This window comes from Megascapheus bottae, chromosome 2, assembly GCF_031878675.1.
Source record: "Megascapheus bottae isolate mThoBot1 chromosome 2, mThoBot2.hap1, whole genome shotgun sequence".
Classification (NCBI taxonomy): domain Eukaryota; kingdom Metazoa; phylum Chordata; class Mammalia; order Rodentia; family Geomyidae; genus Megascapheus; species Megascapheus bottae.
In genome coordinates this window covers 7,674,950-7,691,576 of record NC_143510.1, presented here as the reverse complement: position 1 = coordinate 7,691,576, position 16,627 = coordinate 7,674,950, and the positions used below count along the sequence as shown (strand labels likewise).

General features: G+C 45.7%; 1 protein-coding gene across 1 annotated transcript in view; it reads left to right on the top strand.

The window, feature by feature from the left end:
- Window positions 1-9,049, top strand: part of LOC150066336 (protein O-mannosyl-transferase TMTC1-like) — a 48,419-nt gene extending 39,370 nt beyond the window's left edge. The window contains exons 9-15 of the mRNA XM_090352525.1: window positions 379-481; window positions 1,599-1,734; window positions 2,545-2,689; window positions 4,779-4,916; window positions 6,069-6,191; window positions 7,688-7,765; window positions 8,684-9,049. Of these exons, the coding sequence (XP_090208651.1) occupies window positions 379-481; window positions 1,599-1,734; window positions 2,545-2,689; window positions 4,779-4,916; window positions 6,069-6,191; window positions 7,688-7,765; window positions 8,684-8,824 (864 nt within the window). The 3' untranslated portion in view covers window positions 8,825-9,049. The remainder of the gene's footprint in view (window positions 1-378; window positions 482-1,598; window positions 1,735-2,544; window positions 2,690-4,778; window positions 4,917-6,068; window positions 6,192-7,687; window positions 7,766-8,683) is intronic.
- The last annotated feature ends 7,578 nt before the right edge of the window (window positions 9,050-16,627 follow it).

Below are 16,627 nucleotides of genomic sequence, written 5' to 3'. Positions count from 1 at the left end.
CTGTAGAAGATGTGTGGGAAAGTGGACCAAGCAACCGAAACACAGCGCTGGCCCATGCGGCCTGAGCATGCCCAGTAGTGCGAATGAATATGGGCCCTGCGCATGTGCGGTTCAGCCTTGATCCCTGACCACTGCACTGACCTCTGCGTCCTGAGCATGTGCAGGTCTTGTTCCTTTGGTCTCCTTGGAGCCACGTGTGGACCCACAGAAACCACTAAAGCTTAATCATGTTGGCTGCAGTCCAGGGATTCCAGTTCATAACGATGCAGCTCAGTAGCTGACGTCTTCCCATCCCACCCCACTATGCAGGTCTTTGTTTCTGTGTATTGATTTTTGTGAAACTTTCTGACTTCTTTCTCTTTGTTCACCGTTGGAAAGGCGAGATTTAAGGAAGCTGAAGAAGTCTACCAGGCTGGGATTAAGCACTGTCCAGACAGTTCAGATTTGCACAACAACTACGGGGTTTTCTTGGTCGATTTTGGTAAGTGAAATTCAAGAGAGCCTGTTCTGTGAAGATAAACATGCTCTATCAAGCAAAACGGCTACAACTCAGATTATCCTTCAGGAATGAACTCCACTAGCCCAGCAGAATGTTCCCAGTTGGTAGTCACCCAGAGACCTCAGTGCTCTCATTTCCCACATGGCAGGCAGTGACCTTGATTTATAAGCTCTGGTTTCAGGCCAGCCTGGAGAAAAAGCTGGTGAAACCCCATCTCAGTAAGCACACTGGGCTTGAGTTTGCGGATGCCATTCCAGGTGCTCTGGAAGGAAAGATAGAAGTATTCACTGTTGTAGGGCATCCCACAAAGAAGATAAGACCCGATCTAAAACAATGAAGCTAAACTGGTCACAGGTAGGGGTCCACCAGTTAAGTGCTTTCCTATCCGCATATAATGAATACCTAGGAGTAATTCAGTGACACATTTAATGCAAAAATACTTGTTCTTATTACTAATAGACCAGCTACCCTGCAATAAAACACAATTTCAATTATTTTTTTCAATAGATAATGCTTGAAAATATTTTTCTTTTCTAGGGAATGTAAAACGTGTTTTATGCAGTATAAATTTACATTCTGGTACCTGGAGAAAAACTTTTGTTGCATACAAATTGGTATGCAATGCCCCCTGCTGGTGGATGAGCTACTTTACAACAAAGCAAACTTACCTGTATGATTTAAACCTCTGCTTTATTGCATCAGTGCCCCCTAAAGTGAATGACACCTGGATGGCCTCTGTGACATAATGGCTTTTGGTGTCTTCTGTTCAAAAAAGGCATAATCGGGATGATAATGTGATCAACAAAAGACCAGCTCTGTGTAGAACTTGAGGCTGTTCTAAAGCCTTGGCACTCCCAAGCTTCTCTGGGGGGCTAAGAGACAGTAACTAGGCCCTGAGTTCAAATCAGGATAGACACACACACACACACACACACACACACACACACACACACACACACACAATTGAAATCTCCTTGGCAGTAAAAACGTGTTCCCCATTCCTTGATCCAAGTGAGGCCACTATGATTGTGCTTCTAAAAGAGAGCCAGAGCCATGCAGTGACCCCGGCCTTTCCTTTTCACTCTTCTCCTGGTGGCAGGGTCTCCAGAGAAGGCAGCTGCCCACTACCGGGAGGCCGTCAGGCTTAGCCCAGGCCATCACGTGGCCATGGTGAATCTGGGCAGACTCTACAGGTCCCAGGGAGAAAACAGCCTGGCTGAAGAGTGCTATAAACGGTACCGTTGCTTTTCTATACTGTTTAACTTTCCCAGATACTTTTGCAATCTCACATTAACTTTTCAGTAAGTTGAAACACACAGGCTCTCAGAATAGGGACAATTATTGCCAATTTGAGCTACACCAATTCTTGTTTCCAAAGAGAACAATACAGTGGTGTAACTAGTGTCCTAAGAGTGACTTCTGTCTTCCTGCTGGTTAGACCAGGGGAGGAGTCCATGTCTGTGGTAGTGAGTGCAGAGTGTTCTGGATTCCATTTCAGAAGTGAGGGGGGATGAGGACTAGATTGGCCTCAGAACACCAGCACGTTCATCTCCATTAAGGAGACTGTCCTGCTGCGGCTAGGACAGTCCAGCTCCAGCAGAGGGACAGCTGAGGTCGTCACGTTCTGGGCTGCTCACGACCTGCTTCTTATTAAACCTTGATCTGGACACAAAAAGACTAAATAGGAAGCTAGCCACTTGTGCTCATGCCATTATCCTAGCTGCTCAGGAGGCTGAGATCGGACTGAGGTTCAATGCCAGTCCAAGTAGGAAAGTCTTGGGGACTCTTATCTGCCAAAACCTGGAAGTGGAGGTGTGAATCAACTAGTAGAATGCCAGCCTCAAGTGTAAAAGCCAAGCAAGGACACAAAGCCCTGAGTTTACTTCCCAATACCAGCACCAAAAAAAAAAAAAGAAAGAAAGAAAGAAAAAGAAAAGAAAGCAAAAGTTGAAGCAGAGTCTCAGAGCCTAGAAGTCCTTCTTCAATCTGCTTCTGGAAATGTGCCTCTTAGAAAACAATAATGCTTTCTCTTTTCCCAAATGCAGCGCCCTGCAGGTGGCATGCACGGCTGAGGTCTTGTCCCCCCTGGGAGCTCTCTATTACAACACGGGCCAGCTCGAGGATGCCCTGCACATTTACAGGGAAGCTGCAGCACTACAGCCTTCGCAGAGGGAGCTGCGCCTGGCACTGGTGAGGGGCAGGAGAGGAGGGGCGCTGGGGATAGCCCCTTATGCACACACACGGGGCTACAGGGACGGTGCCAGAGACATCATCCCTTCTGTCCAAATTCCTGACTGGGTACATCCATAGCACTTACGGCAGTTTCAGGACTCTCTTTGTCTCCATACCTCCCTCCTTTCGTTTGTCTCCTTCCTTCCTTCCTTCCTTCCTTCCTTCCTTCCTTCCTTCCTTCCTTTCTTTCTTTCTTCCTTCTTCCTCTCTTCTTTCCATACTTTGCTTCCTTTCTTTGTTGCCAGTGCTGGGAATTGAACTCAGGCTTAACACTCTAGTTTGACTTTTTGCTCAAGGCTGGTGTCATACCAATTGAGCCATATCTCCAACCTGGCTTTTTGCTGGCTAACTGGATAGAGAGCCTCAAGGATCATTTCTGCCTAGAGTGTCTTCAAACCACAATCCTCAAATCTCAGCCTCTTGAGTCAGCTTCTCTTTTACTTGCAGTGCTAGAGATTGAACCCAGGGCCTTGCACTTGTTAGGCAACTGCACTATCAGTGAGCTAAATCTTTGGCCCTAATTACTGTTATTGTGTATATCACCATATCTATGTAAGCATGTATACATGTACATGTTCACATGTGTGTATTTATTTTCTGGCCCATGTGAGAATTTCATATAGGTATCATTTTCTCCTGAGGTCTAAATATGTTAGCATATAGCTCTGAAAAAGGAGAAAATTATGTAGCATACCTGTAGGGGTGTGTGAAAGTCAGAAAAAACAGCTGAGCGCTGATCACTCATACCTATAATGCTAGATAATCAGGAGCTTATTTGAAGCTAACCCAGGCAGAAAAATCCAAGAGATTCTTTTCTTCATTTAGCTAACATAAAGCTAGAAACATAGTTGTGTGTCAAGTAAGAGAGCAGCATTCTTTTATTTTTTTTGTTTTTGCCTGTCCTGGGCTTGAACTCAGGGCCTGGGCTTGAACTCAGGGCCTGGACACTGTCCTTGGACACTTTTTGCTCAAGGCTAGAGCTCTGCCAACTTGAGCCATAGAACCACTTCCAGTTTTTTCTATGTATATTGTACCAAGGAGTTAAACCCGCGTCTTCATGCATGCTAGGCAAGGAGAACACCATTCTTGAGTGGAAAAGTCATATAGGAGTGCGAGTCCATGAATGTGAGCACCAGTACACACACACACACACACACACACACACACACACACACACACACACAAATCAACTTTGATACCAATAATAATGTTATTTAAATTTTGAAATCTCAATTTTTTAGATATATCCAAATTATACTAGCCTTTTGATTACAATATTGTGTTAAAATTATAAGAAAATAGCCAGGAATGGTGGTCCACAACTGTAATCCTAGCTACTCAGGAGGCTGAGATCTGAGGATCGAGGTTCAAAGCCAGCCTGGGCACTCAAGATAATGATATCCAGTTAACCACTAGAAAATCTGAAGTGGTTCTGTGGTTCAAGGAGTAGGGCGGTAGCTTTGAGCTAAAGAGCTCAGGGACAGTGCCCAGGCCCATAGTCCAAGCCCCACGACTGACCCCCCAAAAAAAGGAAATTAGAGTTTTCTGCCACTTGAGCCATAGTGCTACTTCCAGCTTTTCTTATTGGAGATAAGTCTCTTGGACTTACTTTCTTGGGCTGGATTTGAATTGTGGTCCTCAGATCTCAGCCCCCTGCGTAGCTGGTATTACATACGTGAGCTACTCGTGCTCAGCTTTTGTCACTTTTTTTCTGAAGAGGCAAAAGGCATTTCTCTGGACTAATGCTGTCATTCCTGCCAGTGACAGGCCTTGATGTAGACTCATGCCTATAATTGGACCTACCCAGGAGGCTGAGATCTAGAGGACTGAGGTTCCAGTGCCAACCCCTGCAGGAGACACCTTGAGAGACTCCTCCAAAATAAGCAGCTGTTTGCTGCAGGTGTGGTTCAAGCAGTAGAACACTAGCCTAGAAAGGAAAGGGAGCAGATGGGAGGCCCTAAGTTCAAGCCCCAGTACTAGAAATAATTCAGCAACCAACCAAGCAAAGGCATGCACCCTGAGACATGAGAGCCCCGTGATTTTGCAGGCACAGGTTCTGGCAGTGCTGGAGCAGGCAGAAGAAGCAGAGCAGATTGTGAGTCTCATGGTGGTGGAAGAGGCAGAGTGCCTCGAACGCTATCGCCTCCTGTCCGCCATTTACAGCAAGCAGGAACACCACGACAAGGTACAGACCAAGCTGGGCCTGAGGAAGAGATGTGCATGTGTGTGGGTCTCCAGCTGAGTCCTGGTCAGAGGAGTGTGACTTCGTTAATATTGGATCTTAGCAGCTTTGCACAGGTATCCCTGAACTCCTGAGCTCCTTTGAAATATGCTTAGCTCCTTCTTGGTCTTGCTATCACCGTTTTCTCAGGCTAAGTCTGGAAAGTGTGGTATTGGTGGGCTATATCTTCTGCCTGGTACTGCGTGGAGTCCTGTCACAATCCCTTAGGGCATATCCATTGACCACTGCCAGGATTTTCTCAGATAGCCAGTCCAGTGCTGGACTCGTGCCTGCAATCCTAGGAACTCAGAAGAATCATGGCTCAAAGCCAGCCTGAGTACTAAGTCCACTGACATTTTTTTTTTGCCAGTCCTGGGCTTGGGCTCAGGGCCTGAGCACTGTCCCTGGATTTTCTCAAGACTAGGGCTCTACCACTTGAGCCACAGCACCACTTCTGGCTTTTTGCTACGTATGTGGTACCAAGGAACCGAACCTGGGTCTTCGTGCATGCTAGGCAAGCACTCTACCACTAGGCCAAACTCCCGGCCCCTCCACTGACATTTTTTTTGGCCAGTTCTGGGGCTTGAACTCAGGGCCTGGCACTGTCCTTGAGCTTCTTTTCCTCAAGGCTAACACTCTACTACTTGAGCCACAGCATCACTGTCAATGTTTTCTGTTTATGTGATGCTGAGGAGTCAAACCCAGCGCTTCATGCAAGCTAGGCAAGCTCTCTACCACTAAGCCACATTTCCAGCCCCCCCTACTGACTCTCATTTCCAATTAACTAGCAAAATGCAAGACTGGAGACATGGCTTATATGGTTGAGCACCAGCCTTGAGAAAGAATCTTGGGAGAAGCTTTGGGGCTTAGGAGAAAACTAAGATCTGTTGGTGCTATGAAGGAAGTCTGCTCCACCAGAGGCAGTGGGGACTGGCCCATGAATAGAACACATAGATTTTTGTCAGGGCCGTGAATGCTGCATGAGGAAATCGGAGGAGATGAAGAGTGTGGTTCACCCGGCTAATAGATGTGAAGAAACAGACTGAATCTCATCATCTCTGCTAGGCTCTCTTGATCAAGCTCCATTGATCAGTTCTCCCTATGCTACCTCTGCAGGCGCTCAGTGCAATCGACCACGCTCTGCAGCTGAAACCAAAGGACCCCAAAGTGCTGTCTGAACTGTTCTTCACCAAAGGAAACCAGCTGAGAGAGCAGAACCTTCTTGACAAAGCATATGAGGTATGACTCTTAAAATGATGCCAGTACATTTGTTGATTCAGATTAAGAATTCATAGTCTTGTGTGTGTGTGTGTGTGTGTGTGTGTGTGTGTGTGTGTGTGTGTGTGTGAGCACCAGTGCTGGGCCTTGCATTCTTGCTTGGCTCTTTTGCTCAAGGGTCGTGCTCTAACACCTTAGCCACAGGTCCACGTCCATCTTCTTCATGACTGGTTGGAGATAAGAGTCTCCCAAATTGGTTTATGTCGACTAGTTTTGAACTGTACCCTCCTATCTCAGCCTCTTGGTCATCCTGGATTTTAGGTATAGGGCATCAGAGGGCATCAGCACCCAGCTTCGCATTTCCTATCTACAGGTTTGAGATAAGATTTCTGCATAGTATGAAATCAAGAAATAAATTAAATACAAACATTAGGAAAATGCCACCACTCGTCCTGGTATCTGATAAAGTCACCAGTTAAAATTGCTGATGTTATAAAATTACACTAAACACAATACGGTAGATAGTAAAGTATCAGGTCATTGTGTGAGGAAGATAGCAAATGACTAGTTATTGAAATATTATTTGCAAACATCAGTGGCTCATACCTGTAATCCTAGCTACTCGTGAGGCTGAAATCAGGAGGATCAGTGTTCAAAGCCAGCCTGGATACAAATGTCTGAAGACCACTTCCATCCCTAGAATCAGCAAAACGTCAGGCTGGAGGCACAGCTGAAGTGGTAGAGTGTCAACTGAGCAAGTACATAAGAAACTATGAGCTTAAACTCTGGTACTGGCCAAAAAATGAAACAAAATAAATGAAAAACTATCCCCTAGTACAACACATCGTGGCATTAATCCTAGGTTAAACTTCTTAAAAATTCTATGTTTTGGGTTTCTTTTTAAATTGTATTATAGTTTTTCAGTGCTGAGGATTGAACCCATAGCTTCATGCACGCTAAGCACCTGCTATATAATATGCTCTGCTTTGGCCTTCAGATTTTATGATTTTGAAAAAAGGTATTTTATTACCAACTCCATTTATGATAGAACATGCCTAAAAGAGCAGTTTTCTTATAGGTGGAGAAAGGTGTGTGGGAAGTGCATTGTTACTACAGAAATCACCTGATCACCAGCAGAGGGCTTGCATTTCCTTTAAGTCCACAATGACAGTTATCAGCTTTGAAAACCAGAAACAACATGAGCCATGGCTCAGGCCTGTAATCTTAACTACTCAGGAGGCTGAGATCTGAGGATCGTGGTTCTTAACTATCGCAGGCAAATAAATTCATGAGACTCTTATCTCCAGTTAACCACCAAAAAGCCAGAAGTGGGGCTCAGGTGGACGTGGTAGAATGCCAGCCTTGAGCAAAAAAGTCAAGCAGGCTCTAAGTTCAAGCCCCGCCCAGGCACACAAACACATGTCAGACACTGACTTGGGTGGAAGGTGTTTCTGCAGTCCCGCTGGGTTAAATGCAGGCTCTCCTTTCCTAACCTGCTTTCCTCTTGGTGTCTTTAGAGCTATCAAGCAGCCGTGGAATTGAATCCAGATCAAGCCCAGGCCTGGATGAACATGGGGGGTATCCAGCACATGCAGGTAGGAGTATTGCTGCTGTCTTCTCTTCTGCTTTTGTCTCCATTTTCCTGCCCATACTAGTGTTTCATCTCAGGACTTGGTTCTCTCAGCTTTTGTTTTTGCTCATGGCTAGTGCTTTTCAGCCACATCTCCACTTTTCACATTTTGCTGGTTAGTTGGAGATGAGAGCCTCACAAACTGTTCTTCCCATGCTGGCTGTCGACCAAGATCCTTACATCTCGCCTGAGTGGCTAAGATTGTAGGCAGGAGCCATGGGGGCCTGTTGTACTGGTACTAAGAGTTGATTACAGGCCATCGCCATCTCATTTGCCATTTTCACTCAAAACTGATGCTGTATTTTTGAGCCATACCTCTACTTCAGGCTCATTGGTAGTTAATTGGAGATAAGGAGTCTTTTACATTTATCTGCCCAGCCTGACTTGGAATGTTGATCCTAAGAGCTTAGCTTCCTAGGAATCCAGATATGAATCACCAGCATCCAGCCATACTGGCACATATACCACACGCCTGGGGGGGCAAGCAGATTGGAAGCCATCTCCATGTCAACTGTTTACACATGTAAAGCCTACATTAGAAGTTTTCTTTTAAGTTGAATGTTAGACTAATTCTTACTAAAAAGATCATATTTATTGATTCTTGTTTTCAGCGTGGCTCCTTTAGATTTCAAAGGACAGTGCTCAAGCCTTTGGAGTCCTGAAGTCCTGGCCTCATCTCTGGATTCCTAGAGTTGACTTCTGTTTCTTTTCTAGTTCCCTAATGGCGTGACTTGGCTTTTCAGATGATCTGGTGCTTCAAACAAACGGATTCTTCCTAAGCACCAAGCTGCTGTGGTGAAATTTCAGGCAGGGCCAGGTCCCCATCTCCCAATCCTCCAAGAGGTTCTGAGAATCAGGTTGAATTGTTCTTCTTTTCCTCCAGGGAAACTATGTGCCTGCAAGGACTTATTATGAGAGAGCCTTACAGCTGCTTCCAGACAACAAACTACTGAAGGAAAATCTCCACAAATTGCATCGCCTAGAGAAACGATTACAAGAAGTTAGAAGAAAGGACCACACATAGCCTGCTGGAATCCGCTCTCTGGGCCAGCACCGATGATTGGAGAGACCTAAGGCTCAGGCCTGCTCCACACCCCCACAGTACATCTGGACTCTGCCTCCCGGCACTCACTTCCTGCCCCGGGGCAGCACAGGGACATCCACTGCTGACCCAGCCGAAGGACTTGCATTCCATGAGAAAGAACAGAGAAGGTGAAGAGTGGACATCAAGGTCTGAGGAGGATGGGAATCAGCAAGTAGACGTCTTACAGGTGTTTGTTTGGTTTCCCTCCCAACTTCCCTTGACATCTTCTCGTGAGTCGTTCTGACTAGAGATCTAATTTCAATTCTTCATTTAAACAAATTCACAACAGCTCACACAAGTTCAAAATGCTATAAAGGCAGAGTACCTCTTCCATTTGGGGTAAGGTAGTTCAAACAGCAGCAACAAAATCCCTCTAGGATCAGCAGATGGGAAAGGGGGAGGTCCATGGGGACATCTTCATCGAGGTCTGAGATCTAAGAACCTTGCAGAATCTACAGAAAAGGGCACTGTTCAGTGAGCTTTATCTAACATCCTCCGAAGGCTATTATTACTAAAGGTCTTCTGAGCAGTCATAAAATTCCCTTTGATGTAAGTTTTTTTTTAACTTACATAATATATTAAAAGGGAACCTTCTAGATCTGTATGTGGATATCTTTATCCCTACAGGAAAATGAAGGAGCTTGATACTCTTAATTCTTTATAGAAATGTTTTAAATCATTTAAATTTTATTCTGAGTATTACTAGAGGAAAGATTATACTCTAACATTACAAAAGTGCATTTCAAATTATATATGTTCTTACCTTGAAATATAATCTTATTTTGGTGGAAGGAAAAAAACAATATTCTACATAGAAAGTATTGAAGGTGTTAACTGAGAGAAATCTACTTTATTAGCTTAATTTCAAGAAATCATGAGATTATTTTTTTGAAAAATATATTCAACCAGGGAGGAATCTTTACAGTGCGTACAGAAATATTCATAGATGCTTAAGTCGATAGAAAGAACTCCATTTCTCTTGTCAGGCCCGAGAATTCCATGATTACATGAGTGACTGAAATGCAGAATCTGTCTACATTGATAATTTTGGAGACTTCATGGGGAATACTCCCAACACAGTGGGAAAAATATGTAAACTCATAATTTTGACAAGGTATATTTATATTTAAAATATAAGAAAGGTAAAGATGAACTTACACTTTAACATTTATTTTTAGAGTTATTTATTTCATAACTTATAAAATATTTAATATATAAATATATATATACACATGATCACTATCTTCTCTACATAGTGGTTTTCATAACAGCTCCCAAAACAAATCACCAAAAGTATAAATCCAAATGACAATTTACACTTTAAGTATCTGTCAAAATAATTGTATTGATAAATTACCAGCTACAATTAAAGAAATTAGGGGTCAGATTAAAAGAAAAGACATTTGAATAACTTGTCATCATCAAACTTGTCATTATAAAAAGCAAGGATAATTGCTAGTAGCTCCTATCTATAATCCTTTCCACTCAGGAGACTGAATCCAACCTGATCCAGCTAACAACCAAAAAGCCAGAAGTGGAACTGTGGCTCAAGTAGGAAAGAGCCAGCCTTGAACAATAGAGCTAAGGAAGAAGAAGCAGCCCTGAGTTCCAACCCCAGGGCCTGTACACACACACAAACACAAACACACACACAAAATAAAAAACACTGCCGGCAGTTGCTGTCCGTGGTGCTGACCAGATGCAGTTGCCCGAAAGCCAATAATCTCTCACCTGTGTAGGCCAGGGCAGAGGTAGACATTTCTGCTTTGTATACGATAGAAAAGGCATTTCCTGTCTGTGAGATTTTTGAGGACAAGGCAAATAGAAATGAATGAGAAAGCTGCTTTGTAAAGAGATGATGGGAGCTGTTTTAAATGCAGGATGACAGAATTTGAATTAGCATGCATCTGTTTCTATGCCTCAGTTATCCAATATTGTATATATTGCCTCTGTGACCTTCCATGTCTGATAGTGTTTCAGTGTTGCATGCCAAAAATGTACCCAACATCTTTACTCTTGTGAAATTTTGCTTTTAGATTCCCAAGGTCCCTCCAAAAATGTGCTGTGGTGTTTATTATAAAATAAACCCCAAATTCCCAAATCAAAAAAGGGAACCTTGCTTAAACAGCAAGGAGGATCTGGGTACAAGTTCTCAGAATATTTTCTAGCCAAAGCTCATGCTCAGAGCGTACATAAAAGACGTGTGCTAGTGACTCATGACTGTAATCCTACTCAGGAGGCTGAGATATGAAGATTGAGGTTCAAAGCCAGCCTACGCAGAAAGGTCTGTAAGTCTAATGATCAGTTAACTAGTGTGGGGTGGATATATGGCTAAAAGTGCCAGCCTTCAGAGAGTAACCAAGTGAGAATGTGAGCCCTCGCCTACCCTGAACTCAAGCCCTCGTAGTAGCATAAAAGTAACAGGAAATTTGAACCTTACTTTTCGGAGCAATTATGCCTTAAAGTGCTGCTAAACATCTGAGTATATATGTGTTTTGATTATTGAAGTGACAGTTGCATCCTAAAAGTTGAAGGGAAAAGATTACATGTCCTGTCCACCCTGGCCTCCCTTTCCTTCTGTTTGCCATTCTGTTCAGTCTCCCCACACCAACACCTCCTTGAACATTCAACATAAGCACTGCTTTTTTAGATCAGATATTTTCTTTACTGTAATATGATCAATGAAATGGTTTCCATATTTGAAATAGTTCTGATAAGAAAATAAATCACATGCTATTTTTCAAATTGTTCAGTGTACCTTGTAATATTTTAGTTTGATCCTTACAGCACAGAATGGTAAGTGGAACTCATCCTTATCCCAGTCAAGATGGAGAGCCACCACTGAGGTACTGTCCTCTGCCCTTCGTGCCAGTGAGATCGGGGTGTGGGTATGCCTTCCTGGATTTGTGCTTGTCTAGCCTCCAGCCGTCCTCCAAGCACCCTTTGCTTGGTCAAATGGTGTGCTGATAATTCGTTTTTGGTTTGAGGTGATTAAACTCAGTACCTCTGACTCCACTTTAAGCCCATAGGTGGTACTGTACATTTGAGCCACAATTCCAGCCTTGCCTTTTACTGATGAACTGGACATAAGTGTTTCAGGGAATTTTCTACTTTAGGTGACTTCAAACCAAGAGCCTTCTGATTTCTGCCTTCTTAGAGGCTAGGTGTGAACCACTGGCATTGGCCTGAAATTATTTTTGGGCAGGGGGAGAGGGTCAGTAGTGGGGCTTGATCTCTAGGCCTGAGCACTGTCCCTAAGCTCTTCAGCTCAGGCTAGTGCTCTACCACTTGAGCCACAGCCCCACTTCCAGTTTTCTGGTGGTTAATTGAAAATAAGAGTCTCATGGACTTCAATGCCTGGGCTGGCTTTGAGCCGTGATGGCACTGAGGCCAGGCTACAGAGTGAGGAAGGACTGCCTAGAATCAGATTAGTTCAAGGGGAGAAACTGTCCCTGAGTTCCTCATCACGTCTTCAAGGCTAAGCATCATGGATTTGGAATTATTTTCACTGAGATCATGTTAGACAAAGGTATGAACAAAACTCTGTCCATCTATTTGTGTGTGGGAGTGCGCGCTTATGTGTATGTGAGCGTGTGTGCGCGTGCACTCTCTCATAGATGCACATCTGTAGCAGTGCTGAGTCCTAAATTCATCTATGCACCTCCACCTCCATGGTCATTTTGTAGATTGAATGGGCACTCGGCATTGTGGGAAAAAGCATCCTTTATGAGGAAGCCCAGGGAATGGTGAGAAGAGAAACCATGATGACCTTTTATCTTGCATTGGTTTTGTCCCCCTGCCCCCCATTTTATACCTATTAACCGCACAGTAGCTCTTATTGCCTTACTGAGCAGATCAAGAAAACTTGCAGAAAAGGACTGACATGAAAGTTATCCCTGAGGCTGCTGCTGACGGAAAAAATTGTCAATTTACACTGCCCCCCCTCTCTCCCAATCCTGGGACTTGAATTCATGGCCTGGGCGCTGTCCTTGAGCACTTTTGCTCAAGGCTAATGCTCAACTACTTGAGCCACAGCTCTACTTCCAGCTTTTGATGTCTTTGTGGTACTGAGTATTCGAACCCAGGGATTTATGCATGATAGGTGAGCACTCTACCACTAGACCACGCTACTGTCCCCTATTGTCATTTTTAATGACCATGAGGTAAGCAAGCCTCAGAGGCTCCCTGCTGTCCTAGATGCACAAGACACTGAGATCTAAGCAACATCATTTGAAGCCAGCCCGGGCAGACAATTCCTTGAGACCTTTATTCCAATTAACCAGCAAAAAGCAGGAAGTGCAGGTGTGGCTCAAGCAGCAGAGCACTAGCCTTGGATAAAAAAGGTCAGGGAGAACATGAGTTCAATTCCCAGCAATAGCAAAAGTACATCTTTCTTATATTTTCTCTTCATATATATATATGTATATGTGCATATACATATATACATACGTTCATCTGGTGTCAAGTACTATGCTCTAGTACTGGGAACAGAGCAGTGAAGAACAGGAAAGCAGTCGGCAAGACCCAATACACCTCTGCCCCCAAAGCCTCAAAAGCAGAAACTTGTTGCAGAGAGTGCTTTGGGACGAGAACTCTGCTGTTCTGCTCACCGAAGGAGCGGAGGGACTGAGGTCCTGAGATTCCTTTCCCCTCTGCCGCCTCAAGGCTCTCAGAGGCCGCTCCAGCCATGGTTCTACAGGAAAAGGCTGCAGAGTGAGGCCTGGTGGTGAGAATGACCTCGTGGGAGAGGCTGGCCCTCTCCTTCCTTTCCTGTCAGCAGTGTTGTGTCCTGAGCTGGCAGGATGGACTGGCCCTGCACACACACACAGTGCAGGTCATAGAATTTCAGGCTTTCTGATGACATCTATTAGTGAGCTAACAGCCAGGAGGAATGGAGTGAAATATCGTATTTTATTCAACAAAATTATATGCTATATATGACTTTGGCATGTTTCAATGTAAAATATTCTATACTCTATCTTTGTGGATTCTTACATTTCGTTTACAATAAGTGCTATATTTGATATGTAGTTTTGAATTACAATATATCTCCATTCCCATTTTTGCAAAATATTTAGCTTATATGTTTTCTTTTTCTTATATTTATTCACATTTCCAGTTTGCCAATTATGGCATTTGTAACAAAAATAATAAAGTTCACTATTGCCATAGAAGGTAAGTGACTGCAGTGTGGAAAATGACACATAAATATCCACTCACATGGTAAAAAATGAATATACACAATAATTATAAAACTATATTAACACTTACATTTTCCCAAGTTCCATACTGAGGACACTTGTCTTTGTCAGTCCTTACCACCAGCCCTTCCCCTCAGTGACTCAGCAGGAATTCTCTTTCTTGGTTCAGGTTTGATTCCACTGCTCACATCAGTCTCCCTCTGTGAGCTCTGAACATAACAGTTAGTCCCACGAAGGCTGGGGCAGACTTCAGTGTCCTCTGACAAAGGTGGACCATGAATACACTGTCATTCAGCTTCACACAATCAGTATCACAAATACAATGATATATTATGTTTTGGAGATAATATAATCAACAGCAATGTAAAAAGTCCATATATAAACTAGAAAGCCTTAGGAAATATAAAGTAACCGTACATTATGAGAGAGGAATGTAAAGGTATTCCATTGCCCCAGTTGGTCTCTGAGGGAGTTTGTTTCTGAGGACTCCACCCTGGAGTTGGTCCTTCCCTGGGCACCCAGGCTCTGCTGATGGCCTAGAGTTGGTCCAGTTGCCCAGGGTCTGGGCCATGTGAGCTGCAGTTCGCTCTTCCATGAGGAGGCCTGAGAGGGCGGGGTGCAGTGGACCTGCCCATGTGCCTGTGCCAGGCAGGAACCCAGGGCACTGCTTGTGCTACGCTGTCCGGCCTTGTTGGAGACCAGGGTGCAGGGATTTGGGGTGTTGGGAACTGGGGTGACAGGGGTGGTGTGGGGCCGAGCCCTGCCCCACTCCCGGTGGGCCTCAAACCTCAGGGAAGCACCATGACCTCCACCAGCTCATCGTCGGCCAGGCTGGGGAGGGCAAACTTGTCATCCATGACTGCGTAGGCCACGGCCTTCATGAGCCGGGGAAGCTGCAGGATGTGGCCAGTGAGGCTCCCGAGGCTCCAGGCCCGGCGAGGCCCGGGAAGGGGCTGTGGGTGGCCAGCGTGGCTAGGCTCCCGCCGCTCACTGGGGTGCTGCTCCGGGATGGGGATGAGCACGGGACGAGCGCCATCGGGGCTGGGCAGGGCAGCAGGGGTCTGGGCGGCTGCCAGCTCCTTGGCCTGGCACTGTGGGCGCTGTGGGTGCTGTGGGCCCAGGGCCACCTGAGGCGCCTGCAGCTCCTCCTTTTCCTCCTCCTGATCCTCATTCTCCTTCTGATCCTCCTCTTTGGCCTCCTCCTCCTGTTCCTCCTCCTTGCCCTTCTCCTCCTCCTCCTGGCTCTGGCCCTGAGCAGACAGGCTGTCCTGCATCTTTTGGACTCTCATCTGCAAGGCCTCGCTCCCTCTGTGGAGATGGCCCAGGGCGTCCCCCAGCTGACCGGCTCGGATCCTCGCCCTGCCCACCTGGCTGGAGAGATCCTGCAGCTGTGCGTGGACGGAGGCAGCGGCCTGCAGCACGCGTGCTAGGGCGGTACCCATCTTGTCCTGTTCAGGGGGCCCTGGCATAGTCTGCTCAGGGTCTTGGCAGCCTTTGGGAGGCTCCTCCAGGGCCTTGCACTGCTCCAGGGTGGTCTTGGGGCTTCCGCAGGTTCGGCAGGTCTTCATGGGGTCGCTGCTGTGGCAGGCACACCGGGCAGCGCCTCTCAGGATTCCTGCAGCTGTCTGGGCTCTGGACACTGGTCAGGGATTGGTGTTTAGACAGCAAGGGCTGGGAAGGGGAAGGTGTGGGGCTGCCCTCGGGACTGCCCCCAAGACTCAGTGATCGCTGCTCCCACAAATGCCAGAGCTGTGTCCACCTGGTCAACTGTTGGCCAAGTGAGAACCTGAAGAATGGAATCCAAATGACACTAGGCAACCAGGCTTGTTTGTGGGCGTGGCTTAGATGCCCCCAGGCCATTGGTCGATTGGACGTATGCAAATGAAGGGGTGTGGTCATCCTGAAGTCTCCCACCCTGGAGCCAGTGGGATGGGTGACATCACAATGGAGTCACATGCCAGGGGCTCTGGCCTCACCTGACCCAACCTTGGCTGATTTAGAGGCCACAGCACAATCAAATCTCAGGAAGGACATGCACAGATGCACAGGACACCACTCAGTGCCTCCATCACCTACCGAGTAGCTCCTGACTCAAGGAACATGCCCGGCTCAGGCCGCCCTAGATGTTTCTATGTAGCGCATTCTCACATCCCTAGACACACCCTAGGCCTAAGGACATGGTTGAAGGATGTGGCCAGTAGTTCATCCTACTCTGGAGATGTCTGCCATGTAATCAATTTACTTACTCTACCCTTCACTATGTCGCTGTATTTGTCATAAGAAGGGGCTAGAACTACCTAGGAATTCCTGGGGTTTGGGCCTGGTTTGGTTTTAAAAACACCATTATATGGCCATGCTAACCCTACGATCCTCTCTCTGTATGTGCATCTTGGGGTGGGGTTGGGAGAGTAGCTCAATGAGAGGATTAATTTGTAATGGGTAGAAATGTCCTATCCATTGTCTCTAGTTTAAAAACTTTGCAGCTTGTATAATATAACCATTTCGGCTCCACTTTTAAGTCAGATTTGCATGCCTCGATGCA